Source organism: Hevea brasiliensis, chromosome 12 (assembly GCF_030052815.1).
Source record: "Hevea brasiliensis isolate MT/VB/25A 57/8 chromosome 12, ASM3005281v1, whole genome shotgun sequence".
NCBI classification, from domain to species: Eukaryota; Viridiplantae; Streptophyta; class Magnoliopsida; order Malpighiales; family Euphorbiaceae; genus Hevea; species Hevea brasiliensis.
The window spans coordinates 1,924,241-1,950,276 of NC_079504.1; the positions used below are offsets into that span (position 1 = coordinate 1,924,241).

The 26,036-nt window shown below is 34.4% G+C and overlaps 5 protein-coding genes across 12 annotated transcripts; 2 read left to right on the forward strand and 3 right to left on the reverse strand.

Moving 5' to 3' along the window:
- Window positions 1-552: 552 nt before the first annotated feature.
- Window positions 553-3,787, reverse strand: LOC110666172 (protein BASIC PENTACYSTEINE6). 8 transcript variants are annotated; one of them, XM_021826578.2, is made up of 4 exons: window positions 3,611-3,787; window positions 2,317-2,362; window positions 2,039-2,211; window positions 553-1,838 (listed from the first exon to the last, which is right to left on the reverse strand). In XM_021826578.2, exons 3-4 carry the CDS (start codon window positions 2,105-2,107, stop codon window positions 894-896), a joined length of 1,014 nt encoding a protein of 337 aa, XP_021682270.2. In that variant the 5' UTR covers window positions 2,108-2,211; window positions 2,317-2,362; window positions 3,611-3,787; the 3' UTR covers window positions 553-893. The 8 variants fall into 8 exon arrangements, with proteins under 8 accessions (XP_021682270.2, XP_021682279.2, XP_021682299.2 ...); XM_021826587.2 differs by having other exon boundaries at window positions 2,039-2,217; XM_021826607.2 differs by lacking the exon at window positions 2,317-2,362.
- Window positions 3,788-7,283: 3,496 nt separating this feature from the next.
- Window positions 7,284-8,834, reverse strand: LOC110666164 (uncharacterized). Its single transcript, XM_021826566.2, has 3 exons — window positions 8,605-8,834; window positions 8,238-8,408; window positions 7,284-7,710 (listed from the first exon to the last, which is right to left on the reverse strand). The coding sequence occupies exons 1-3, from the start codon at window positions 8,707-8,709 to the stop codon at window positions 7,627-7,629; spliced, it is 360 nt and encodes a 119-aa protein (XP_021682258.1). The 5' UTR covers window positions 8,710-8,834; the 3' UTR covers window positions 7,284-7,626.
- Window positions 8,835-17,890: 9,056 nt separating this feature from the next.
- LOC110666142 (histone H3.3) lies at window positions 17,891-19,187 on the forward strand. The gene is made up of 5 exons (XM_021826543.2): window positions 17,891-17,964; window positions 18,070-18,168; window positions 18,306-18,382; window positions 18,473-18,563; window positions 18,681-19,187. Exons 2-5 carry the CDS (start codon window positions 18,097-18,099, stop codon window positions 18,849-18,851), a joined length of 411 nt encoding a protein of 136 aa, XP_021682235.1. The 5' UTR covers window positions 17,891-17,964; window positions 18,070-18,096; the 3' UTR covers window positions 18,852-19,187.
- A 496-nt stretch (window positions 19,188-19,683) lies between these two features.
- LOC110666154 (histone H3.3) lies at window positions 19,684-21,244 on the forward strand. The gene is made up of 4 exons (XM_021826554.2): window positions 19,684-20,117; window positions 20,387-20,463; window positions 20,559-20,649; window positions 20,726-21,244. Exons 1-4 carry the CDS (start codon window positions 20,046-20,048, stop codon window positions 20,894-20,896), a joined length of 411 nt encoding a protein of 136 aa, XP_021682246.1. The 5' UTR covers window positions 19,684-20,045; the 3' UTR covers window positions 20,897-21,244.
- A 2,477-nt stretch (window positions 21,245-23,721) lies between these two features.
- On the reverse strand, window positions 23,722-25,604 carry LOC110666134 (aldehyde oxidase GLOX). Its single transcript, XM_021826524.2, has one exon. The coding sequence runs from the start codon at window positions 25,531-25,533 to the stop codon at window positions 23,899-23,901; it is 1,635 nt and encodes a 544-aa protein (XP_021682216.2). The 5' UTR covers window positions 25,534-25,604; the 3' UTR covers window positions 23,722-23,898.
- Window positions 25,605-26,036: the final 432 nt, after the last annotated feature.

Consider the following 26,036-nt stretch of genomic DNA (forward strand, 5'->3'; position numbering starts at 1 on the left):
GGATTTTGTATAATTCACTAATTCTTTTCCCCCAGTGACCTGCCAAGGAATTTCAATTAAATGGTGATATTTAAGTTCGTCCTTTCGGCTCTTAGCTTGTCTAATGCTGTCTGTAAGGGTTGTTAATGATGCTACAATTGCTCAGACAACACAACTCAAGCATCTTCAGATTAGTAGAAACAAGTGAAATAACGATAATAATAATAGTCGTAGTAGTGTTTGCTTTGAGCTGTGAAACTATTTCCGTTTATAATTGCAGTTAAAAAAAATATTTTTATAAAAACTTAAATACTGTAAAGTAATAATTTGAAAATATTTAATTATTTTAAAACCTTCACAATTAAAATATTTAATTTTTAGATAGCAACAGCTGCCTTGGTTCAACTCCACCCTACACATGCATCACGAGACAATTCTTGATTTCTTATCAGTGTAATTTTTTTAGGGTATCGTATCAGGTGTGATTTATAATATGGAACACTACTGTCCCTTATATCATATAATCTAAAATTATGAACATTTTAGAAAATTAATCAACCAAAATCTGAAACATGAACAAAAATTTCAGATGCCTGGATGGCCAATTCTATTGTAAATTAACACTTCTAATTCACCTTGAGAAAAGACCCTTTACAATTAACTAGTGTTACGAGGATAAACTACTCAAATACACCCAACTTCAATACAGCTCAATTCAACCACGACAAATGAGAACAATTTGCTAGAAATACAAAGCAATGTGGTTGGTGTCAGCTACCTGATAGCTTTGCTTGTGCCTGTTGTCAAATTATTATTTTCTCCCTCGGCAAATATGAAAAATTGCGGATACTTACAGCATACCTTAAGACTACATGCCACTTACGTATTTTCTATCTACCCAATTCAAAATTCTTCTACTTAATTGTGATGTAGCGATTAGTCCCATGCTTGGCCCAGTGTTCCTTGAGATCAACTGGATTTGAGAGGTCGTAGCCTTCAGCAGCAAGCCTACTAAGTAGTTTGCTGAAGGCGCTTCCACTCATCTTTCTTCCACCTACACGGGCATGCCGCTTATTTGGCACAGCAGGTAATGGATACACGGATAGAGTGGTTGTGCAACATGAAGACTGCCATCCACCACTTCCCCATTTATAGCACTGCCTAAACACTCCAGTACAAGAGCATACTGGTGCTGGCATGGTTGACTCATCATACGCAATCTGGTTCAACCCTAAATCTTGACCTTTCCAATCAGATTTAGAGGCAACCAGCTGTTTATTCAGATCATCGCCTTCCGTAGCCATATCCTGTCCATTCTTCCACTCATGTGATTTGCCATACATGATTTTGTTCAAGTCCTCATTCTCCCTCTTAACCTTCCTTGGAGATTTTGAAGTCTTTTTGTTAGGTGGCATCACCTTGGCATCTTTTGATCGTTTACCCCGCCGTGACTTTGCAGCCTCAGAACCAACAGGTGATATTAGGACAGCGTCACTTGCCTGCATTTCCCTAGTACCATATGAAGCTTCACTTGAGTGGGGCACATGATGAGGATGCTGCTGTGGGTGGTGCATGTGCTTCACCCCACGTGAGATTTGACATCCTGGCGGACAAGAGGACATATTACCACTTGCCAGGGAGGTCTCTCGATATTGAAGAGTGGCAATAGCATTATCTCGTTCCATTATTGCATTATTTCTCTCAGCAATAGCTGAATCTCGCTGAAGGAATGCCATATCACGCTCCGCAATTGCTGCCTTCTTTTCTGAAATAGCCATATTCCTCTCATGAATAGCAGCATCTCTTTCGGCCATGATGGCCATAATCTGTTTCATTGAAGGCTGAGCTTGCATCAACCACTGCATTGCAAACATAAAATAACAACAATCAGAAGTAGCAATTTACAATGTATGTAGCTATGCTGGGTCTCTCTTTGATATGCAAATGAAGTACTATGGCTCAAATCCAAACCTCTACTCTGACCTTCACTCCCACTAACCATTTCAGACCCTAGGTTAAAACAAATTCATGTTGCCAGCAGAAGATTAACTCAAGATACCTGACCATGCGCTGTTTTATGTTGATCTGCTTTATGCCTTCCATTTTCACGATGCCCACCATCATCCATTGCAGCCCACAGGTGGCAATAAATGCAGTTGAAAGTTTAGAACCTCTTGTTCAAGTGCAGTGATCGGTCAATTGAACATAGGAAAGTTACTTGGGCTATAAATCCTGCATCTTATTAAAGAATGGAGAAAAAATTATTCATATATTCTTCTATGGAATATCACAGGAAAAAAAGGATCAAGTAATTCCTCTATTATGCCAATACATTACCATGGACATTCAGAATGAAGTAAAAACCCTTCCCTTGTAAACTTCCCTGCATAAGAAACACATTCTTCATCCCACATCAAGAAAAGGCATTTCCAACACTTTGTAAGAGTAAAAAATCTTAAATAGCACACTTTTAAAATAAAAAAAATTCCGTATCCAAAAGATTTAAAAAGAGGGGAGAAAAAGCATGACCAGAATTTGTTTTTAGAAATGCATAAGCATGTGTTGTGCATAAGCCAGTGTCTAAATGATCCAAAATCTAGGACTGGAAAGTCATCTATGTATATTACACTTGGCACAGAACAACGTCTATAATTAAATTTGATATGTCAAATGAACATACTAGGGGAAAAAATGAAACAGAAAAACAAAGAATCTCAGGATTTTACAGATCAAAATCAGTGTTTTGTTAAAATAGCATTCCAATTATGATTGGCATTCTTATCCCCACCTGACTTGGTTGCAAGTACTACTATTTCAAAACATGAGAAAGAAAAAGTTGAGAATAGACCATGAACAATCTAAAAATTGGCATAGTTGTACTAAGCACATTACGATACAGTCATCCCATTTAACTAATCTATGACCCGAATTGACAACAAGCACCACCACCTCCTTACTAAGCAAAAACACCAAATCACTGGGGCCTTGACAGATCAAAGACAAACAAAACCAATATGACACCAAATATAGATGGAATGAATAAAAATCCTAGTATTTATCAAAAGAATTCATACATATAACGTTCAGTTATTAGCAAGACTCGTAACCCTAGCAAAATAAATATCATCCTGGGATAGTGCATCAATTGAACTAAAGACCAAGTTGCCAGGCACAAGTCCGCATTAGGAACCTCACTTAACTCCAAAAACTAATTAGAGATCCAATTTTCCCTCTAGTCAAACAATGGAAAAGATTCTGTAAATCTGATATGAAGCCAAAGAATCAAACATCAAATCCTCCTCCCACAGACAAAATCAAGCATTCAAAATCCATCTCTCAACCAATCTATAGAGAATCACTAAAACGTAAACCACTAAAAACCCTAGAAATCCAAACCCACGAAGCAAGGCTTCACTCGCACACATTGAAAAAACAGAAATCAAGACCAAGATTAAACAAAGCGAAGACAAAAGCAACTTTCAATCGCTATAAAAATGCACTAACAACCAACTTAAAGTAACAAAAAATGGAAATGTTACTCGCGATTATGGTGTGAACAAAGAGAAGGATTAGCAGAGAGCACAGAAAAAATAAATAAATAAATATAAAAGTAAGAGAAATCGAAGCTTACATCAGAACAGCCCACGAGAGAGAGAGAGAGAAACCCCAATTTGCAGAACAGGATGGGAAATCAGTGGAAAGAAACGGTAGAAGAAGAGAGGCAAAGAATTTCTGTTTACTACTTTTTTCCTCCTCAGTGGGTGAAAGGGGGAAGGCTCATCTCTCTGTCGTTGTCTTAAAACTGAAATGTTTTTTTTTTTTTTTTAATAATAATAAATACAGTTTCTAATGATAAATTTTTACTTACAACAAATTTTTTATATACTTAATTATTAAAAAAATATATATAATTTTTTTTTATAAGAGGAAAAAATAATATAATTTTAAATTATATGTTACCATAAACAGATAATGACCATTTACATGAAATACTGAATAATTGTAAAAATATAAATTTTATTTAAATAATATATTTTATATAATTATAAGACCTGATAAAATAATTTCTGGTTGTTGCATGCTTTTTAATACTCTTTTCCATATTCGTGGCAAAAGGCCACGGTTGATAAGGCCCATGGGCCCCCTTTGCCGTTCACAGTGCGGAAACCCTCGAAATGCGCGTCTTCTGATCAATTTGGAATTTTCTGTAACCACATTAATGGAATCGGGAAATTTTCAATTAAACAATTTTCAACATAAATTTACATAGAAAAATTAGTTAAACAATTTTCTCCAAATTATTTTTTAATTGCATTTGAAGTATACCAATAAGTACCAGTGTCCCTCCTAGCTCATTGAAGGTTTAAAGATGTATAGCAAGATTTTAATTGTATTGTTCAAAGTTATATTAAAAATAAAATAATTTAATTTTGCATGAGCATGAATCCATTAGTTAGTGTTCTTATATTGTCATTTTTCATGATTATCATTTCGACCATTAAAGTTCCAATTTGTGCGGCCTTCACCGCCACATGGTCACATGGGGCCATACCAGCCTTCCAGCCACCGCTGAAGCAAAAGAATCCCAGATATTGTTAACTCACAAATCAATGTTCCTCCAATTAGAGGTTTGCTTTGAGACACAGCACAACAATTACATGTCTAGCCGCTAAAAGTACTATTTGATACCGAAGTTCAAAATAATAATATTAAAAAATAATTTGAAATGTTTTTTTATTTTTTATATTTAAAATTTATTTAAATTTAATTTTTAATATATATATATATTTCTCAACGATTACTCTTAACAATAATCAGCAATTTCAAAATAGACCCAAGCAAGGAAAAGGGAAAATAAACCAATTGGCAAACATTTAATTTAATGTGAAGACAAATAAAACAATAATACAATATTGATATTTACAAAACAAGTAAAACATTTAAGTTGGTGCAATCGACTGGAATTCTTCAATTGTCATCAATGCGACTGATGGTGGCCGCGCCTCTCCAACAAGCCGAAACCAAATCGATAAAATTTCATAATTTTAATTTGGGTGAGTTCAATTTGATTAAATTTGTTGGTATCTTGAATTTAATAACTAAAATAATGAAATTATATTATTTAATATATTAATTATATTTTAAGTAATAATATGTTACCTATCATTATTATTTTTATAATTTTATTAATAATATTGAATTTGTACTTATTTTTTATTAATAATAAACCATGTTTATTTTTTATAATTAAAAAATGATTAAAATGTATTTTATTAATATTTCATTAATTAATTAATAATATAAAACATATGTTGTATTTTTTTGATTAATTCAATTATAAATGATAACTGGTTGAAGACTTTCGATTTTGATTAACATCAAATTTTTTGTTTAATTTTAAATTGGTTCAATTAATATAAATAAAATCAGTTAAAATTTTGATTAGCTTAAAATTCAATTTGATTAACTAAATGCTTACCTCTACTTTTCACTAGTTATCTAGATAGTATTGCTCAATGTCTGAAAATTATGAAAGCAAATGAATCATGTATGCTTTTCTATTATCCATTAAATTGGCAACTAAGCTACTCATTTTCTTGCTAAAAAACTTTTTGATGGTGCTACATTTAGATATAATTTGGTTATGCAGTTGAACTTTGTAGCCGACTATTATTAAAGCGAGAGCTAGTGCCTCTCTATAAGTGAGAGTTTGGGTGTAGATCAACGAGATGGTTTTGTTTCTGATGTTAGAGAGTTCCCTTGTCAATTAGCAGTTTGGCGGTGCTTATGGGTCTAATTGGGCATGGTCTATGAGGCTAAGAAGACTAAGATGCTCGTGTCCCTCCCATGTATTTCCTAATTCATCTAGCACTGGTCTCAGTCCTATTGGTGCATGCGCCATTTACTTCTCGACTACCTTAAACTTCTATGTTGGTTGGGGGAGCTTGTTGTGTATGAATGAGGACTGCGACTCTTGTTGTCCTGGTTCTCTTTGCACTTTTTCTTTTGTTCTTCTTCCTTCGGCTTGATGCAGTGCTGGCCATCTGATGGAAGAAGGAGCCGTCCATGGTGGCTGCCAAAAGCAATGAATTGTTTTGGACTTGGGTCTTAAGGATGTACGGGTTTGAGTCTTTGTTGTTTGGGTATGAGTGGATTTTAGCAGTAAATTCTCTATTTGGGTTTGTGAGTCTTGTCCTTTCTAATGTAATATATCTTTTCCTCATTAAATAAAAAAATTAAAATAAACAACCTTTGTAACTCACTCTCTGTCACCTTCATGGCTCTTATTAATGAAATTTCTATCTTGATAAAAATAAATAAATAAATAAAAAGGATACCAAATATTATGAAAATGAAACAATTACCCTTAATATTCTCAAATTATTCAACGGTCAAATATTTAATTTAATTATCAAATACATATAAATTCATGACAAATTCTTAAAAGTTAATATTAAAGCACATCATATAAATATATATTTTTCAATTATTAACTTATTTCAAAATTTTATGTCCATAAATGAAAAAAAATATTAATTTCATGCTATTTTATTTTGGAACAAGCTTGTCCATCCATATAAGAGGCCTCAAAATCACTATTGAGACTGCACAAAAAATTATTGTTGAAACCAAACACAAGCCTAACAAGCAATACATCAAAGACCCACTTAAAAGTCACATAAGAGTCCATATAGCTAATGGCTACCTTGCAAGCACCATGGTCCAAACGATGAAGATCTTCAATCCTTGAAAAGAGATTGAGAAAAGAATGAACATGAGAATCCAAATTTGACCGATAAAGAGGAAGATGAAAAGATCCCAGAATATGATGAAGATCAAACCATAAGAATATTTTCAAGGCAGGAAAAAAAACCATAAAATGTTGAGATCAAACCGAATCTAAAAGGAAACTAAATAAATAATTATTAGCTTTTTTCTACTTTTTTTTTTATGAAAACAAAAAAGGAAAGAAAAAGAGAAAGAAGGGCTGCTGCAGGAAGCAAAAACCACTGTCCACGACGGTGACCCCAAAAAATGCAACATCAATAATTTAAGATGGAAGGCGAGAAAGATAGTCCCGAAGATAGATGGGGTTTGTATGAATTCTAGCTCATGGTGATTTGCACTTTCAAATAACAAGCAAACTGCTAGTAAAATTCACATGTAAACAATCGATCAAGATTGGAGATTTGGGACAAATTCATTGATTAAGAACTGAAATTCTCAAAAGCACAATACAGGACAAAAAGCCTTCATATCTAACATTCAGCTCTCAATAGCCAAAAAAAATAAAGCACAAAATGTAATTATCAATATTTTCTTGCCAATTCATCATATGCTATGATAGATCCATCAAACGGTACTCGACAACAAATAGATGTTAGCATATAGCACATCCCTACTACACCAAAAAGTCGGGTAACAGATTTGAACCAACATTGACTGACAATGGCTCTAACAGATTTGAACCTACATTGACTGACAATGGCTCTTGTATCTTACCAAATAAGAACACATGATCACTGCAACAGCTTCTAGTGACTCTCAGAAATATCATCTTAAAGCTTTGCTTCAATAAACCAAAAGGCATATCAATTGTTTAACCTAATAAGAGCAGAAGTAGATGTAGATCCACCAATGAAGCTTCTAATCAATGCTTGGCTTTCGTTCTATACTTGACTTGCTAAGTATCACTACACCAATTACAATGAGTAAGGCACCTGCAAACCACTGTAGTACAGGTTTCATTATTAGAGTTCCATATGTTAATGATAAGATACAATCCTCTAGCTATAACACAAATTAATTATGAAATCAGGAGCAAATATTAATACAAAACAGCTATCTTGATGATGCTACCATGGCTAACTACAATCTGAAATTCTTCCTCCTGGCAATATTATTAAGAGGAAAAAATATCTGAATTGAAAAGGATAAACAAACAATGTGAGAGGAAGAGGCCATTGGAAGATTCTATTCATTAATTTTTGTTACAGATCCATGAAGGGTAAATGATTTGGGTTGACAAAAGAAGGAATATAGCACAATTTCTCCCCCATTTTTTTATTTGGGAAGCATTCCATAAGGTTTACCAATGTCTTTCATTTCATACGTTTTACCAAACTTTCTAGTTCTCACCTATCGTGTTGAACTAACCCAGATAAAAAATCAGCGCTTTCAGATATGATATACAAAGAATCAAAAACACCTGTTGAAATTTTACAAATGGTCCTGCTCGTTACTGCCAAGTGATTTACCTGAGCTGATAATGCTTCCTCAAAAAACAAAAATCCTGCTAGACCAGAGGAGAGGAAATTCGTGGCAAAGTTCGTCACTGTAGCTTGCAGAGATGAAAGAACTTTAAGGCTGTTAACGTAACATCCCCACATTGTAACATTACATATCACAACCAGACTATATCTAACAAACTGCGAAGAAAACCATAAAATTCCGTATCAATGATCACACCAGAAATTTATTAATTTCGGAAACTTTTTGGTTTCGTAATTTTCAAACGATCAGATCAGAAGCATAAAATAGATAAATTCAAATCAATCATGTGCAGGTGTTTTCATCTAGAATTTAAGGATGATTAGTTGAGTTGAATGATTGCGAAGCTAGTACCTGATTGTAAAAGAACTTAGCAGCTATGGCAGCGAGAGCGGCGTTGATTCCAGCTGATACTGCCCATCCGTACCCTTCCTTCTTTCTGCCCATCTCTGCGCTCATTGGAAGGCACTCTTCGAAAGGCCACCAATATATGGAGGCTGCACTGTTGAAAAACCCTACGACTCCGTTTTAATCGTCAGCCACATCGCATGATCCCGAACGATGACTCCAAATTGCATAATTCATAATATCCTAAAATATATTCTTCAAAAATATGAATGCTCTCAAAAATATAAATGCCCTCCAAATTATATCAAGAAAATATTGATATTCATTAATGAAAACTTTACCATTGATTTAAATTTTAATTTAATAATATTAAAATTATTTTAAAGAAAATTTTAAAATTAAATTATATTTTAAATAACTACAAAAAAATTTTAATTTCTTTAATTGATTAAAATTATTTTATTTGATAATATCTTTTTAATATATGATATTGAAATGTCGAAATACTTAAAGAGGTAATAAAAGCAGAGTCCATCTAATTTCTAAGTGAATATAAATATATTTTAATATTTTACATATTAAATAAACTAATTTAATTTAGTGACTTGAATTTTAAATTTAGAAATTAAAAAAATTTATAAATTTTGTTGAATTTAATATGATATAATTTTAAATTCAAAACATATTTATAAAACTTTTTATATAAGTTTTTGAAGGAAAAATGTTTTATTTTTAATAAAGCAAATTGCATTTTATAAATAGTCACTGTTGCCATTCAATGAATTAATGGTAATTTATTTAATAATAAAATTAAGAAAGTATAATGATGTTGTTGTGAGTTTCTGAAGATAAAGTGTCAAGTAATCTTCGAATAAACTTGTAAAATAAGAAAATAATGAGATCAATAGCTTTTTAATTGATTACTCCAATATTCAACTCAATTCAACTAAGTTTTTATCCCAAAAATTTAGGGTCGGCTATATGAATTCACTTTCTCTACTCTAAACGATTTTAGGTTAAATCCTCAGAAATGTGTAATGCTTCTAGGTTATGTTATACTACTCTCCTCCAAGTCAATTTAGGTCTACCCCTTTTTTTTCTTTCTATCCTCTAACCTAATATGCTCTACTTATCTAACTGGAGCCTCCGTATATTTACGCTTCACATGACCAAACCACCTCAATCTTCCTTCTCTCAACTTATTTTCAATTGACACCACTCCTATCTTTTCTCTAATGCTCTCATTACGGACTTTATCTAGTCTAGTATGGCCACTTATCCACCTTAACATTCTCATATATGCAACTCTTATCTTAGACGCACACGACTCTTTCAGTGCCCAACACTCACTACCATATAACATAGCCGGTCGTATGGCTGTACGGTAAAATTTTTCTTTCAACTTATTACGAATCTTACGATCATATAAAACTCCCGTGGCACGTCTCCACTTCAACCATCCGGTTTTAATCCTATGACTAACATCCTCCTCACATCCCCCATCTACTTGAAGGACTGAGCCTAGATATTTAAAGTGATTACTTTGGGACAATACCACTCCATTCAAACTAACTCCTTCCCTATCACCAGTTTGGCCTTCACTGAACTTGCAATGCATGTATTCTGTCTTCGTTCTACTTAACTTAAAACCCTTTAACTCTAGAATACTTCTCCAAAGCTCTAGTTTTCTATTGACTCATTCTCGTGTCTCATCTATCAGAACAATATCATCCACAAACATCATGCACCGAGGAATACTCTCTTGTATATGTTTCGTCAATTCATCTAAAACTAATATAAAAAGGTAAGGGCTTATGGCTGATCCTTGGTGTAATCCAATTGAGATCAGAAAATCTCTTGTGTCCCCTCCCACCGTGTGCACAATAGTAGTTGCTCCTTCATACATATCTTTCATGTAACACCCCGTTTGCATAGCCTGGTAGATTTCACTGTTCCGGTGACCGGTGTCGGTCCGGATAATTAAGGGGATTAGAACTACACTTAAGACAATTAGAGAAGCCATAAACACAAATAATTAGTAATGTTCAATTAGTTAAGTATAAACAAGAAAAACAAAACATAAGAAGTTAAACGAAAGAAATAGGGAATTATTTGCAAACCGGGATGAACCGGCGATGGGCAATTTGGTCAATTGACCCCGAGAGCTGACTTCTGACTTAACTGTCAAATAAAATCGGAGAAAAGAAAACTTCGGGATCGAGAATTAAATTAAAGAACTAATAGAAAAAAGAAAAAAAAAAAGAGAAAATGAAAAAGTTAAAAAGGTGTAGGAAGATGACATCATGCATGATATCATGCATGATGCCATAAGTCATATAATTAATAAATTAATTAAATGGATTTTTGGTCTTCCTAAAGAGATAAAAGACAAAAGAAAAGAAAAGAAAAAAAAATAAAACACAAGTCTTCTTCAAAAAAACGTCACTCTCTCTCTCCCACACCAAAACCTCCATTAAAGCTCAATTTTGAGCTTGCATATTATAAGATTTCACCATACAAAAGTAAGCCACCATAGTTAAAGCTTGTCTAGGCAACTTGAGAAGAAGATTGGTCATCAAAGAAAGAAGAAAAGAAGAAAGAAAATTAGAGAAAAGGGGAGTTAGAAGTTGCTACACAAAGGTTAGTGATTTAAGGTACAAGATTAGTTTACTTGTTGTGTTTTTAGCTTGAATTAGCTTGTAATATGCTTAAAATGAAAAAAAATATGTATGAGGGACTAAACTGAAATTCGTCCAGTGGGGAGGGGAGAGTGATTTGCATGAGTTTGAGTGAGTTAAACATGTTAAAATGCTTGAATGAGTTGAAAGATTGTGTTTATATGCTTTGTATTAGTTAATTACAATAAATTAGTGTGGTTAGGGTTTGAAACCTAGGGTTTTGAGGCAAATTTTGGAGAAATGCATAAATGATGACTTTGACCTATTGTGAAGAGAAAAATGGTCAATAATGACCAAAGGAGATGTGTGGGAATTGTTAGAATAGAAGTCAAATTCGTAGGGTAAATGGTCATGCTGCTGGCAGCATAACCAAGCCAACTTTGAAGGACCAAAATGGAAATTTTACAAGTCCAATTGATATGCCACCAATTGGGGATGAAAATAGACATAAAATGACACAATTTTCATTAAGGAACCATGCCCAAAAACTGACCAAAACCTAGTGAACCAATTGACCAAAGTTGGTTAAGAGCAGTCTGCCACTGCACAAACTGACCAAATGAACAGTAATTATTCATTTGGTCATAACTCGAGCTAGGAAGGTCAAAATGACCTGAAATTTTACCAGTAATTAGATAAGATATAGATCTAAAACTTTCATGGAGAACACCAACCCAAATTATGCCATTAACCTAATCAAATTATTGAGCAAAGTTGAGTTACTGAACCTGCAAAACTGCAGAATTGCCATTTGAACAGTAAAGTTTCAATGGCTATAACTCTCTCTAGAAAACTCCGATTTAGGTGAATCTTGAACCGATGGAAACCTAAGACATAGTAAAACATTTCGTATGAAGGAAATTAGACCAAATTATGGACTTAACTTGATCAAATTAGTGAACGAAGTTGGATCAAAAATCTGCCAAAACCAAAAATTGCAGCATGAACAGTGCACGTGAACAGTAACTGTATTTTGGCTATAACTTGAGCTACAAAACTCCAATTGAGGTGATTCAAAAAGGAGAATAAACTTAAGACAATGGGGAACATTTTCTATGAAGAAAGTTTTGCCAAATTCCAACAATAAAGTGACCAATGGAATAGTGCAACTTAGGACTCCAAAACTGAAATTTACCATATTTGCCTAAAAGACTTAGGATTTGAGTAAACAACCAAAACCAACAAGTTTAGTGACCAAAATGTGGTATGTGGGTGAAGTTGGAGTTCCCATACCTATTAAGCCTTAGAAAGTCAACTATTTGACTTGAATAGTGTAGTGAATAGTAACCCGAAACACAAAAATTTCAAGAACATCGAATTTAACACGTTAGAACTAGGTAAATATGAAGCTAAATTTATTTTGGATTTATGTTAAGTTCTAGTACTGAAACATTATAAAATTGTGTGTTTCAGTTGAAAAGAATACCGGGAAAAAGAGGAAGGAGAGTCAAGGCCAAGAGGCGACTCGCTTGAGGTTTGTGCACAACGTATACTTTTTATAATCATCTTTTGCATACTGTTTTGAATAATGTGAAATATTGGATTATGGCGTTCTTATTATGTTTGATCTAAATTGTTGAAAGTTATTATGTATATTTGAAATGACAATGTTTAGCAAATTGTTAAGATAAGTTTTGAAACCACAGTATCATGACCATATATTTGAACACCTCACTAGCATGACTAGTGGAGGTAATTAGTTTCGAATTTTGATTCCTTCTCTGGAGAAGTGTTGAGGTGTGCCAGTAGAAGATGATGTGAATGGATATCCATATATTTGAGCTAGCTAGCCTTGTGAAGTGATTTCTCTTTAGCATCTGGCTATTGAGATTCTATTTGTTTCGAATGGCATGATCTAACTGTGGGTTTTATGAAATGTATTTTGATACTTCGAAATGAACTTGGTTTGCATTAAAATTTCATAATTCATGTTTTGTGTTTAATGCTTATGTTTAGTCAAATTTTTGAATAAATGTGATTATATTCTGCATAAAGATTATTTTAGTATGTTGTGCACCACTGAGTCCTAGTACTCAGCGATAGCTTCTATTGCTGTCGCAGATACAGAGACTAGAGGAGCAGCAGACTGAGCTGCTAAAGATTGAGGATCATTCAGCCTGAAGTCTTCGGGTATAATTTATACCCCAATTGTAAATATTTCTTTTGATGTATGTATTGCATATAAATGTATGGACATATAAATGGGTCTGGAGCAGCTTGTACAAAATTTGTATGAAGTTTGTAATAAAGTTTAGTTTGTATTTCTTTTGATGTGAAGTTTGTAAGGATGTATATAAATTGTTTTGTTTATAATGAAATATGAATGGAACTATTTTATTTAATTTGAATGAAATGTATTGCTAGTATTTTGAGGATTATTGAATTTTGAACTTGAGAAATTTATTGAAATGATTGTGAAATTGATTGAATTTGATTGTGAAATCGAAATAGTGGTTGAGAAAAACTTTTAGAAGTGTTTTTTTACAGGTATTTGAAGAACTGTTTTCTCAAAATACAGATGAACTCACAAAATTTTATAAAATTTGCCTAAAAATAAACTGGGCCAAAAGTTTTAACTAGTTTTTAATTTTAATCATATGTTTTAAATACCTATTAGAAAATGCTCACCACTTAACAAAACTAAGAAAATTGTTTTAAAATCCCTTGTAGGGTACTTAATGAGTTATCGGTAGGTGAAATTCGGTAGTTCATTATGTATTTTACGGGATCATGTTATGCCTTACAGAGGGATAAGGTGTGACATTTCAACACTTGTATGTACCTAATAGATACCCTCTTTTGTTCTAACACATTCCATAATACATCTCTTGAAACACTATCATAAGCCTTCTCCAAATCAATAAAAACCATGTGTAGATCTTTCTTCACATCTCTATATTTCTCCATCAAGCTTCTCATGAGAAAAATCGCTTCCATAGTTGAACGACCGGGCATGAAACTAAATTGATTGAGAGAGATAGAAGTATCATGACGTAGTCGATACTCCACAACTCTCTCACACAACTTCATAGTATGGCTCATGAGTTTAATTCCCCTATAGTTTGTGCAACTCTTTATGTCTCCCTTATTTTTAAAAATAAGTACTAAGATACTCCTCCTCCATTCATCAGGCATTTTCTTTGAGTTTATAATCTTATTAAATAATTTAGTTAACCATGCCACTCCCATATCTCCCAAACACTTCCACACTTCAATTAGTATTTCATCGGGTCCACAGGCTTTACCCACTTTCATTCTCTTAAGTGCTTCATTTACTTATAAAGATCTAATCCTTCTAGTATAATTCACATTCTTTTCTATTGTTCTATAATCTATGTTCACGCTATTACTATTTTGACTATTATTAAAGAGATCATTAAAATAATTTCTCCATCTTTCTTTAATGTTCTCATCTTTCACCAACACTTTTCCTTCTTTAACCTTAATGCACCTAACTTGATTGAGATCTTGACATTTCATTTCTCTCCTCCTTGCTAATCTATAAATATCTTTCTCCCCTTCTTTAGTTCCAAATTTCTCATATAACTTTTCAAAGGCTTGTGCTCTTGCTTGACTAACTGCCTTTTTTGCCTCTTTCTTTGCTACATTGTACAGTTCATATGCCTCATTATTATCACATTTAGGTAATTTCTTATATCATTCCATTTTTCTCTTCACTGCCTTTTGTACTTCCTCATTCTACCACCATCTCTCTTTTAAGGGTGGTCAATGTCCTTTAGACTCTCCAAATACTTTTCTAGCTACTTCTCTAATCTTTGATGCCATCTGTATCCACATATCATTGGCCTCCATATCCAGCTTCCATACTTCGGACTCGAGAAGCTCATTTTTGAACTTCATTTGCTTTACTCTTTTAAACTCTCACCACTTTGTTCGAGCTAAACTATTTATTCTGACCTTACTTAAATTGTTCATAAACTTGACATCTAAGACCACCAACCGATGTTGACTTGTTAAAGCCTCTCCTGGAATGACCTTGCAATCCTTGCATGGAGCTCTGTTTGTCTTCCTGGTTAAGAGGAAGTCGATTTGGCTTCTATGTTGCCCACTTTTGAAAGTCACTAAATGTGACTCTCTTTTTATAAAGTAAGTATTTGCTAGTATTAGGTCGTATGCTATAGCAAAATCCAGGATACTTTTTCCCTCCTCATTTCCCTCCTCATTTCGACTTCCTACATGTCCATTCAAATCTCTACCAATGAAAACATTCTCTTCATTCGGTATGCTTTGCATTAAATCATCCATATCTTCCTAAAACTTTTGTTTACTCTCACTGTCTAGTCCTATTTGTGGGGCATAAGCACTAACTATATTTATTGTTTCTCCTTATAGTACTAGCTTTACTAGTATAATTCTATCTCCTACTCTTTTCACAGCTATTACTGCGTCTTTCAATGTCTTGTCTATGATTATGCCCACTCCGTTCTTATTTCTCTCATTTTCGGTAAATCATAGTTTGTACCTTGAATTACCCACTTCTTTACTTTTCTCTCCTACCCATTTAGTCTCCTGAATGCAAGCAATATTCACCATTCTCCTTTCCAAGATATCCACAAGCTCCATTAATTTTTCTGTAAGTGATCTAACATTCCAAGTACCAATCCTGATCCTCCTCCTAACCTACTCATTCCTAATTGGTCTCTTTCTATGATATTTTCTATTGTTTTATATGTCTATCTTGTATTCTGTTCCACTATCTGTTCTATTATCTGTCATATGGACTAACTTCTTTACCCACACCCGTCCATGATGTGGGAATCCTTGCTCACTTAACACCATACCTGGGCGCCGGCATGGCGCGTCGCTTTCGGTGAACGCCCTACACCCTTGCATATTTCTCACTACACCTGGGCTCCGATGTAGCGCGTCGTTAGTAGAGGACGCCCCAATGTTTATATCATTTGAATCCATATCATAAGGTGTGACGAAATTTTTACGCTGGTTGTCACCTACTGCAACCCTCCTCCTTTATCCGGGCTTGGGACCGGCTAAGCGCAAACTACTTAGGCAAAGTTGATAACTCCAATAATCAAGTTAAAATTTATTTGAGAGTATAAAAAATTGATAATAGAGAATTTTATAGTGAGTTTATCGGTATAAATATATTAGATTAATAATTATTTTTCATATTTATAAATCAAAGGCTAAGTAATCATTATAACTATTTGTATAAATTTTAAATGTTGGGCTGATATTTTGAAATTCTCTCATGAAAATATGACTTTATCATTGATTAGTATTCCTGATGTTTAACACAGTTTATGATAGACTGTAATGCTTGACTTACTGATCAAATGTTTTTTATATCACAATCTCTTATTCTATTTAATGTAGGTTGGTCGAGCACGTTTCAGCTTATACTTGGCAACCAAGTATTTTTTTGCTCGATTTGAATTGTTCAAGCGATTTCTGCTCATTTTATTTGGTAGGAGCTTAAGCTTTTTTTTATTGTTTTTGGTTTTTTTATTGAGCGTCGATACTTTGGCAATTATATTAAATTATTCATTTAAGTGTTAATTATTTGACTTGATTTAAGGTGGGTGTCTCATATAAATAAAGTTTATAATTCTTTACAAATTAAATACGTTAAATGAAGAATTTATTAACAAATATGCTTGGATTTAATTAAACTAAATAAGTTTTTAGGGTGGAATTGAAATTCCTTCATTGGATTGCAATTAGGGGTGTGCAAACGGTCGGTTCGGTTTCGAACCGAACTGAATCGATAAAATTGAAAATCGAAAATAAAAAATTTTAAAAACCGAACCGAACCGATTGATAAGAGAAAATCAAATCGAATCGAACCGATAAATATCGATTCGGTTCGATTTTAAACCGATCAAATCGAAATTTATAAAATTTCATATTTTTAACATTAAATCTAAATAATAAAAACATAAAAACAAAAAAAATTAGAAATCAAAACTCAAAAATCTTAAGGTTCGGTTCGGTTTTCTTTGATTTCGATTCGGTTCGATTCAATTTGATTCGATTTTTTTATTTCCTATATATATTAAAAATTTTGGTTCGGTTCGGTTTTTTTTATTTTTTTATGAAAATAATCGAACCAAACCAATTAATTCAAAATTATCAAAATTATAAATCGAATCGAACCGATTAAATTTAAAATCGAACAAATTAAACTGAATTAATCAGTTCGATTCGATTTTTCGATTTAAACAAAAAACTGCACACCCCTAATTGCAATGTACCTAAGCCAACCTAATTTTTGTTATTCTACCTGTTGACTCGGTCGAGTTTCACGGTGTGGCGGTTTCGCTTCTCTCACAAAAGAAACACAAGTAGGCCACGCTGGATATTCTCTCTGACAAAAACTTAACCAATCAGAGAATAGCTTTCCTTTAACAGAAACGCAAATCGTCCATGCTGGCGATCATGCCATACAAAAAAGCATCCAATCAGAGATGGGACTACTGAGTTTCCAACTCCCAAGTCAGCCGGTGACGCTCTCACAGAAGAAACACAACTCGTCCAATCATTGTCGCCTAATTTAACCAACCTAACCATCCACCAGGCCATTGCCATTCCCTATCTCTATATAAGGCCTCGATATTGCCAAATTATTCTTTTCTTTTAAATTTGATTCTGAAGACTCTCAGTGGTGAGTTCTTTGTTGTTGTTGTTTTGCTTTTGCTATCTTCCAAGGGTAAGCACGATCTGTCGGGTTCAAGCCTTCAAGGAGTTGGGCGCCTGGTAATTATCGAGCTGAATGTGTTGATCTGATTGAAGTCGTTTGGTTTGTGGTTTGCAGGGCTTTAAGAAGTTTCTTCGGGGGGAAATGGCTCGTACGAAGCAAACTGCTCGTAAATCAACTGGTGGAAAGGCTCCGAGGAAGCAGCTTGCCACTAAGGTATGTATCTTCGTTTGGTTGTTTCTTTATTTTAGCCTCCTTTTGAAATTCTTCTTGTGGAATTAGGATTATTGTTGCTGCTTAATTTGTCGAGTGATTTTAATCTTATGGGATTAATGTTAATTAATTTCGTTTAGGCGGCTAGGAAATCTGCTCCAACAACTGGTGGTGTTAAGAAGCCTCATCGTTACCGTCCTGGAACTGTGGCTCTCCGGTAAAGCTTTTTGTCCTTGGCTTTGTTCCAGTTACGTTGTTGCGTTATGAAATCCTGGTGTATAATTTTTTGTCATTGTGGAACTATCAGTGAAATACGTAAATATCAGAAGAGTACTGAGCTTTTGATCCGGAAGTTGCCCTTCCAACGTCTTGTCCGTGAAATTGCACAAGATTTCAAGGTATGCGTGCGTCTCTCATCAAGGAAATATTTAAGTCGTGCCTTGGAGGTGAAAGCCCATTTTGTTTGTTTGAAGTACTATTAATTGGGTGATTATTGTTTTGTTTCTGTTTGTTAGACGGATTTGAGGTTCCAGAGTCACGCAGTGCTAGCCCTTCAGGAGGCCGCCGAGGCTTATTTGGTTGGTCTGTTTGAGGACACCAATCTTTGCGCTATCCACGCTAAGAGAGTCACAATTATGCCCAAGGATATCCAGCTAGCTAGGCGGATCCGTGGTGAACGTGCTTAATTAGGTCTCTCATTTGGCCCATTAGCTGTGAAGAACTTGTAAATTTGAAAAACTGGGGCAAAAACCCAATTCCTCTAATCACATTCAAGTTGGTAGTGTTTTTATGTAATAATGATTATGGTACTGTTTGTTTTTGTTGCTTTAAAACTTTGTCAAGGGCTGGTGTGTTAGAATAGAGAGAATTGAATATTTATTGTAGGATTTCAGAAGGATAAAGCTGGTTTTTACAACCTGCTTGACAACATTGCATCTGACTCGTGTGTAATATGCTTTTGTGGTAATGAATTCTCTTTTATTATCAATTGAATAAAATTATAGAAGCTGCAAGTTATCTTATACGTGCGGGTGTTTATTTAAACTAATGCGTCATGGTGACTAATGGGGAAGGGTGTGGAGCCCATGAAGCGATGGCGGTGAAGCTGTTTTATTTAAAATCTGGCTTAAAAATTGTGGTTTGGGCATACGGTTCTACGTGCAAAAAGTTTATTATAACGGGGTATGGTGAGTTGATTGGTCGTATGTCATAAAGTTCTACTAAATTTTGTATTTCACTAATTATCATATGTTTTAATCGTTAATTGTAAAAAATTAGTTTTGAATAAAATGATTATTTGTTAAATCAATAAATTATGATATATTTTGAAGAACCTTGTCATATCTCAAGTGAAATTCGTCTAGTTTAGCATTTTTCTTGTTTTTAATTTTTTATATTTTGTACTTTATGTTATTATAAAATTAATAATATTATTTTTATAATAATTACTTGTTTTCCTTAAAAAATAGAGTCAGTATGGAAAGTGGAAAGCCTATTTAAAAAAAAAAAAAAAAAAAAAGAATGGGAAAACCGAGTTTACATGGCGGGTTTGTGCTGCCACGAGTTGGTCGGTTACCTTTCTGAAAGAAACACAGGTCGGCGTCGCTGGCAATCCATTACGAAAAAAATCAACCAATCAGAGGCCTACAACTCAGCTTAAAAGACTTTTCAAAATCCTGATCCCTTCACTATACCGTTGAAGACTTCAAATCCGCGTTCGCGTGTAACTAATCTCTCTCTTATATAAAGCCCGTACGGTACCTTTACTTGTCTAATTCTCTCTCTCGTGATCCTGGGTCGCCTCTAACAAAAGGGCAGAATCATCGTTCTCTGCAGCTCTAAATTTTGTCAATCAATAATTTTCGTATATCCAAAAGAAAATGGCTCGCACGAAGCAAACTGCTCGCAAATCAACGGGAGGAAAGGCTCCAAGGAAGCAGCTAGCCACAAAGGTGTGTTTTCTTTGTGCTTTCGCTTGTTTTAATATGTTTAATTAGATGGAGGAGGATTTATTTCAGAAATTTTATGGGTAAATTTATGTTTCACATGCCTACTTGAATCTGTGTTGATATTAATTTCAATTTTTGTGGATCGTTTTAGTTTTCTCCTTATTTTTCCTTCAAAAAATCTAGGGTTTCAGGATTTTGTTTTAATGTTCTGCTTCAGTTTCAATGTCTAGTGAATTGAATGCCTCTGATTTATGATAATTGATTGTTTATAGGCTGCAAGGAAGTCTGCTCCAACGACTGGTGGAGTTAAGAAGCCTCATCGTTACCGCCCTGGAACTGTGGCTCTCCGGTACATAATTTCCCTAATTTCAGTTCTTGTACCTATACTCAACTTTCATTTTAGTTCTAATGCTAACAACATTCATTTGTTTATTGAACGAACAGTGAAATCAGAAAGTATCAAAAAAGCACTGAGCTTTTGATCCGCAAGTTGCCCTTCCAGCGCCTGGTTCGTGAAATAGCTCAAGATTTCAAGGTAAAGATTAACATTGCAGTAATAACTTTTGGGGATATATTGCTGATATCCTTTTTCCATGTTTGTGTTTTGTCAGACTGATTTGAGGTTCCAGAGCCATGCGGTGCTGGCACTTCAGGAGGCTGCAGAGGCCTATTTGGTGGGTTTGTTCGAGGATACCAATCTCTGCGCTATTCATGCCAAGCGGGTAACTATAATGCCCAAGGACATTCAGCTGGCTAGGCGTATCCGTGGTGAACGTGCCTAGATGTTTTTTCACTTGCCTTGGCTTATTAGGTTAGGGAATGGAGTTCCTTTTCTCGCTTGGCTGCTTTATAGAATTTCGAAGTTAGATAAGGAGTTGAAAATCTTATTGATATCATTAGAATTTTTATGAAATTTATCTCTCTGGATGATCTTCAAAACTCCCAATGCCAATATTTTTCAACTCTTCTTCCACAAGATTAGAGATTTCATATTTTTATTAGAAAGATATTTCCTAAATCAGTATCCTATTTACTATGTTGGGAAATTCTGAGGTCTTTCCCTTGTTTGTAATCATCTCTCACCTAACGGCTGCTTGTTTCTTGTTAACAAACGGAAAGAATTGTTTTTATATTCTCTTGCATGGGCATGGGAATTTTTTTTTTTTTTTTAAAATACATTGGCATAGAATGTTGAATTATAATATTCAATCAGGCCCTGTTGTTAAGGATTTCGAGGGGTCTGGAGCGGGGGTTTTTCGTAGGTTACGTTCATTTCCCACATATGAATGGGCCTTGATTATTTGCCACCAACCAGGCCTCAGGCCCTGTAAAAATGACAGGTGTGTTACAAGATTTCGTGATGGGATTTTTTTTACAAGTTTGGTCAGCTTGTGAATTGTGACTTGTGAGCATTGCCCTCTACTCTAGTCGAAAGGGTTGTGGTGGGGCAGCCAGGCTTGAGCTGCACACTTTTGACGAAGCCCACTTGAGACTACTAACAGGATGCCTGATATGTAATTCCGTTGTCTAATATTCGAGTTCGCATCCACTAGAAAATTTTTCTTTTGGCCCATGGGAAGCCCAATTAACATTGGAGAAGACGATTTAGGGCATGAAAGCAGTTGTTTCTAATTAGCAGAAGGCCACCTGGTGTGAAGAAGATGCACAGTTTCACGGGCCCTGTACTTACGAATGTATGGCACTGGACTCTTTTAAGATAAGTGTACTAAAAAAATCTCAAAATAATCTATTGAGAAAAATGAGTATATTAACGTGAGACTTAGAAGCTATTTGATTTGATTTATTAGTAGATTAAATATGCTTATAAGTAGAAATTAATAAGTAGATTTAATTTATAAGTTAAAAAAATTATTTAAAATAAATTAAAAGTTATAAGTAAAGAAAATATCTTTCATTAAGTGAGAAACTTACAGAGAGTAGAGAGGCACTATTCATTATCAAACTCTTGCAAATAAATATAAAATAAACAAAATATTCTTCTTTTTAATTTTTAAAAATTATATTTTACTGCTCAAACTTTATATCCTTACCCCCTTGACATACAGGCAGCAGCACACCCGTGAACTTTGAGATCAAGTTTCAATAACCCGTGACACACTAACTGCCATCCCTGCGTGGCGCAATCTGCGAAAGCTATTGCCTATGAGATCTCTCTTGGATGCAAGTTGCCCAGTTTTGCCTTTTAATATTCTCTTTTGGATTAAATTCTATCTTTTGACTCAAATGAAGGGCATATTCATTCCCCTCTCAATGGAACCTACCCTCTGGCTATTCCAATGCGGACTGGCGTCGGTTTTCCACCTTTTATTTATTGCTAAAATATAATTACATCAACCGTCTCTTTTGATTTCTTTTGTAATTTCTTCTTGTTTCTTGATTTTAGGCTTCTTTGTTTACTCAGATAAAACAGGGCAGACACCTAGAACATGTATTCCAATCTGGTTAGATTAATTGATTGCCCATATTTATCTTAGGGTATGTGATAACATTTGAGTTCAATGGCCAGTTCAAAATTCAGCAACTGAACCCCACTAGATGTTCATAATACTATTTCGCTGAAAAAAATATTAAAATCTTTGTTAGGATCTCTTTGATATTATTGTTGAAATTGTAGTTAAAAAAATATATTTTTTTAAATATATTAATTAAATAGCATTAAAAATAATTAAAAATTAAATTTGATAAAATTTTAGTTATTAAAATATTAAAATAGTAAAATTATTTTTTAAAATTATTTTTTAATAATATTTAAAATGATATTAAAAAAAAAAAGCAATTTTGAGGTTAAAAGCTCAGACTTAGACTTGGTTTCTAATACGCTACGTCCAATTGCAACCAACTAGATGTGCATTGGAAATTTTAGTTACGTTGTGCATACCCTGATAATGACCTGTTTCACCAACCTCTGAGGTGATTCATACCAAATCTTAGAGTCTGAACACAATTTTATGGCTTTGACAACGCATTGAAAATGAAAGCTGTTAATTCCAACTTGGGTAATGGCGACAGCTTACATATATGTTCATGACTGGAACCAGAAATTTAAGACTAAAATCCAAAAAACAGCTGCATTTGATGGGAAGTCAAGGTAAAATAATAATAATAATAATAATAATAATAATAATAAAAGAAGCGGAGAAACCAAAAAAAAGAAAACTTCTCCATTTTTATTTCCATATCCATTTCATGCATAGTTATTGTATGTATGCTATTGATAATGGCTTCACGTAGTGGTCCTTTGCTTGAGTTAGTTGGCCTATCGATCATATGCCAATTATATCTTTCTGAAAATACTTCTGCCACAGAATAGATTTCTCCATGGGAATGGGATTTTACATTTTCGGATGCAACCGTGTTCTAATTTGTTTTTGGGGCAAAGAAGTTGGTCGTCCATGACAATCATTTGCTTGTTTCTTTCCATGATGTAAACCTTTTCTAATCAACTTTAATACGTCGCTGTGATGGATGAAGTGGGTACTTATTATTTGGGAAAAAAAAAATTGCTCCCATGTAATCTTTTCAAGAAATAAATTAAAAAATGACAAAAATATTTAATTTATGCACTAGATATCACTGGATTAAATGATTTAAAAAAACTAATGCAAAGGGAGTAATTTATTTGTTTATTAACTAATTACAATCTTCATAACCCAATGCTATGTAACGATAATTACAATTACCTACATAAGTGTACAGGAACTAATTTATTTGGTTACAAATAATATACGTGTAGGAAAATTATATGTATAACAGATGCAAAATATCACCTTATTTGGACCCAAATGCCTTCGCTTGGAATATCCTGATGAACAACAAATAACAGGTAATATCCCGACGGCGCAAGGTTTTTCGAAGGTGGGGTGGTCACCTGAATGTCATACGTCGCCGTTCCTGCATTTGTCACTTTCTCGTTCCCAAGAAATAACAATCTGTGGTTCATAGAGAAGGAATGTGTTGTAAATGAAGGTGACACCATTGTCACCGACACCAGTTTCTCAGCTAGTGTGCCTCCCACCTGGAACCGTACTACTAGTTTCTTTGCGTACCCAATTGTAGCTTTGGATGATGGAGACACAATTTTTGGCCTCAAATTGTTATTTTCTGTATCCAAATATGGAGGAGAAAATGCCTCTAACCTTAATTCAGTTGGAAACAAGGGTGTTGTGAAGTTGTAGTCTACGTGAGGGTTGCTGCCACCAACAAGAACCCTTCCATCCCTCAGCAAAATTGCTGTGGAATGATACATTCTTGGAATGGTGGTTGGGTTTTGTGACTCGAATCTTGAGCCAGCTTTCCCATCGGGTCTGTATATGACTGGGTTCAATGCTGGGTTCCGCCCCAATTCCCATCCAGCAGAACCAGCTCCAGCACCGTTGATGATCAAAACGTTGCCGTTTGGAAGCAGTATCATGTCACCCATGACTCTGGCATAAGGCATGCTCTCCATGGCCCATTGTGGATTCGAATCGGTTATCTTGATCCGCCCACAGGTATCTAATGCTTTAACGAAGTCACCTTTTGTGGCCTGGATATAGGAACCTTTTGGTGCACCTCCACAAACCAAAACTTCAGCCTCAAGTTCTGTTCCTTGCAAGTTCTTCAATGGAAGCAAGACCGCAGAACCTGTGCTTGGATAGCTCCGTGGGTCACCTCCAGGGATTGTTGGGTAAGTTTTCACCACCTTACCGCCCTTGTAATCGAACAATATCGCTCGATTATTTGCGAAAATGAACAAATTACCATCAATATGGAGAAAAACAAATGGGTAAAGATTATTCTCGATCCCAGGATCATTAGTCTGAACAAGAAATGGCAAATTATACAAATTTGGAGCACCATTTTTAGGATAAAATTCGTAGTTGAATTGCTTTCTCCCACCGATAATAATTTGACTACCATCTGGCAATATATGGTTGGTCGCATACCATCTTCTTGCAATAAGCCCATCTCCCACCTCTACCCAATCGCAGTCACTGCATGGCGTGAAAACTCTGATCCTACGATCACCGTCATTGAAACCACCTGTTTGAATCAGGCTCCCATTGGACATTACAGCACCGGAAGAACACCAAACGTCGGTGAGGACCATAAGAGGCCGAAATGTGTTGTTCAAAACATCATACTCCGCCGAGTGAGCAGTGCAATCAGTTTTGAGCACGAGCTCGTTAGGATCATGCCGGCACTTTCCTTCTGGTAGAGATAGATTTGAGCGGCCAAAGTCTGTTCGATCATAGATTACTACACGGTCATTGTTGAGGAGCTGCATGTGCATAGCTGTTATGCCAATACTTTTCTGCAGAAGTTGCCACCTGCCACCGGCGGCCTCTGTTAGGATCAGGGGACATGGATGGGTAGCACTAAGGAGAAGGAACAAGAGAAATAAAGAATGAGCAGGCATTGATGAAAGGAACTTTGTATGTTTTGTTCATGGGCTATTATTTGGTCGGGGTTAGAAGTGGATGTCACAAGCTTTCTCCGCCTTTTAAACACTACGTAGCAGGCGGGGACCCGTAGTGACCCCACACACTTCTCTAAAGCGCGTGAAGCATTCTGCTAATTAAGTATGTTGATGATGTATATGCATACATAATATGATTCATGCCTGGAGTGTATATTCAAGAAATGATATGTACTCTGACAAACAGGGCTATAGTGATAGTTTTTCAATATTTTTACAGTGTATTTTACAATTTAATACTTAATATTTAGAGAAATATATAACTTAATTTATATATTTTTAATATTAAATAAATTAATTTTTTACTTTTTAATTCATTAATAAAATAGTTCATATACTAACTCAAGTTTTAATTGAAAGATTAAATTTTTGTTATATTGATGAAATCAATAATTTAATCATTTTATTTTCAAAATCAAACAAAGTAGTATATCACCTTTTAA

Coding starts and splice junctions, on each gene's coding strand:
- LOC110666164 (XM_021826566.2), bottom strand. CDS start 8,709: ATGAGCGCAGAGATGGGCAGAAAGAAGGAAGGGTACGGATGGGCAGTA. Junction 8,409..8,604: donor CTAAGTTCTTTTACAATCAG/GTACTAGCTTCG, acceptor TTTTCTTCGCAG/TTTGTTAGATATAGTCTGGT. Junction 7,711..8,237: donor AGGAAGCATTATCAGCTCAG/GTAAATCACTTG, acceptor CCTGTACTACAG/TGGTTTGCAGGTGCCTTACT.
- LOC110666154 (XM_021826554.2), top strand. CDS start 20,046: ATGGCTCGCACGAAGCAAACTGCTCGCAAATCAACGGGAGGAAAGGCT. Junction 20,464..20,558: donor CCTGGAACTGTGGCTCTCCG/GTACATAATTTC, acceptor TTGAACGAACAG/TGAAATCAGAAAGTATCAAA. Junction 20,650..20,725: donor AAATAGCTCAAGATTTCAAG/GTAAAGATTAAC, acceptor GTGTTTTGTCAG/ACTGATTTGAGGTTCCAGAG.
- LOC110666134 (XM_021826524.2), bottom strand. CDS start 25,533: ATGCCTGCTCATTCTTTATTTCTCTTGTTCCTTCTCCTTAGTGCTACC.
- LOC110666142 (XM_021826543.2), top strand. CDS start 18,097: ATGGCTCGTACGAAGCAAACTGCTCGTAAATCAACTGGTGGAAAGGCT. Junction 18,383..18,472: donor CCTGGAACTGTGGCTCTCCG/GTAAAGCTTTTT, acceptor TGGAACTATCAG/TGAAATACGTAAATATCAGA. Junction 18,564..18,680: donor AAATTGCACAAGATTTCAAG/GTATGCGTGCGT, acceptor TCTGTTTGTTAG/ACGGATTTGAGGTTCCAGAG.
- LOC110666172 (XM_021826607.2), bottom strand. CDS start 2,107: ATGGATGATGGTGGGCATCGTGAAAATGGAAGGCATAAAGCAGATCAA. Junction 1,839..2,038: donor ATAAAACAGCGCATGGTCAG/GTATCTTGAGTT, acceptor TTTGCAATGCAG/TGGTTGATGCAAGCTCAGCC.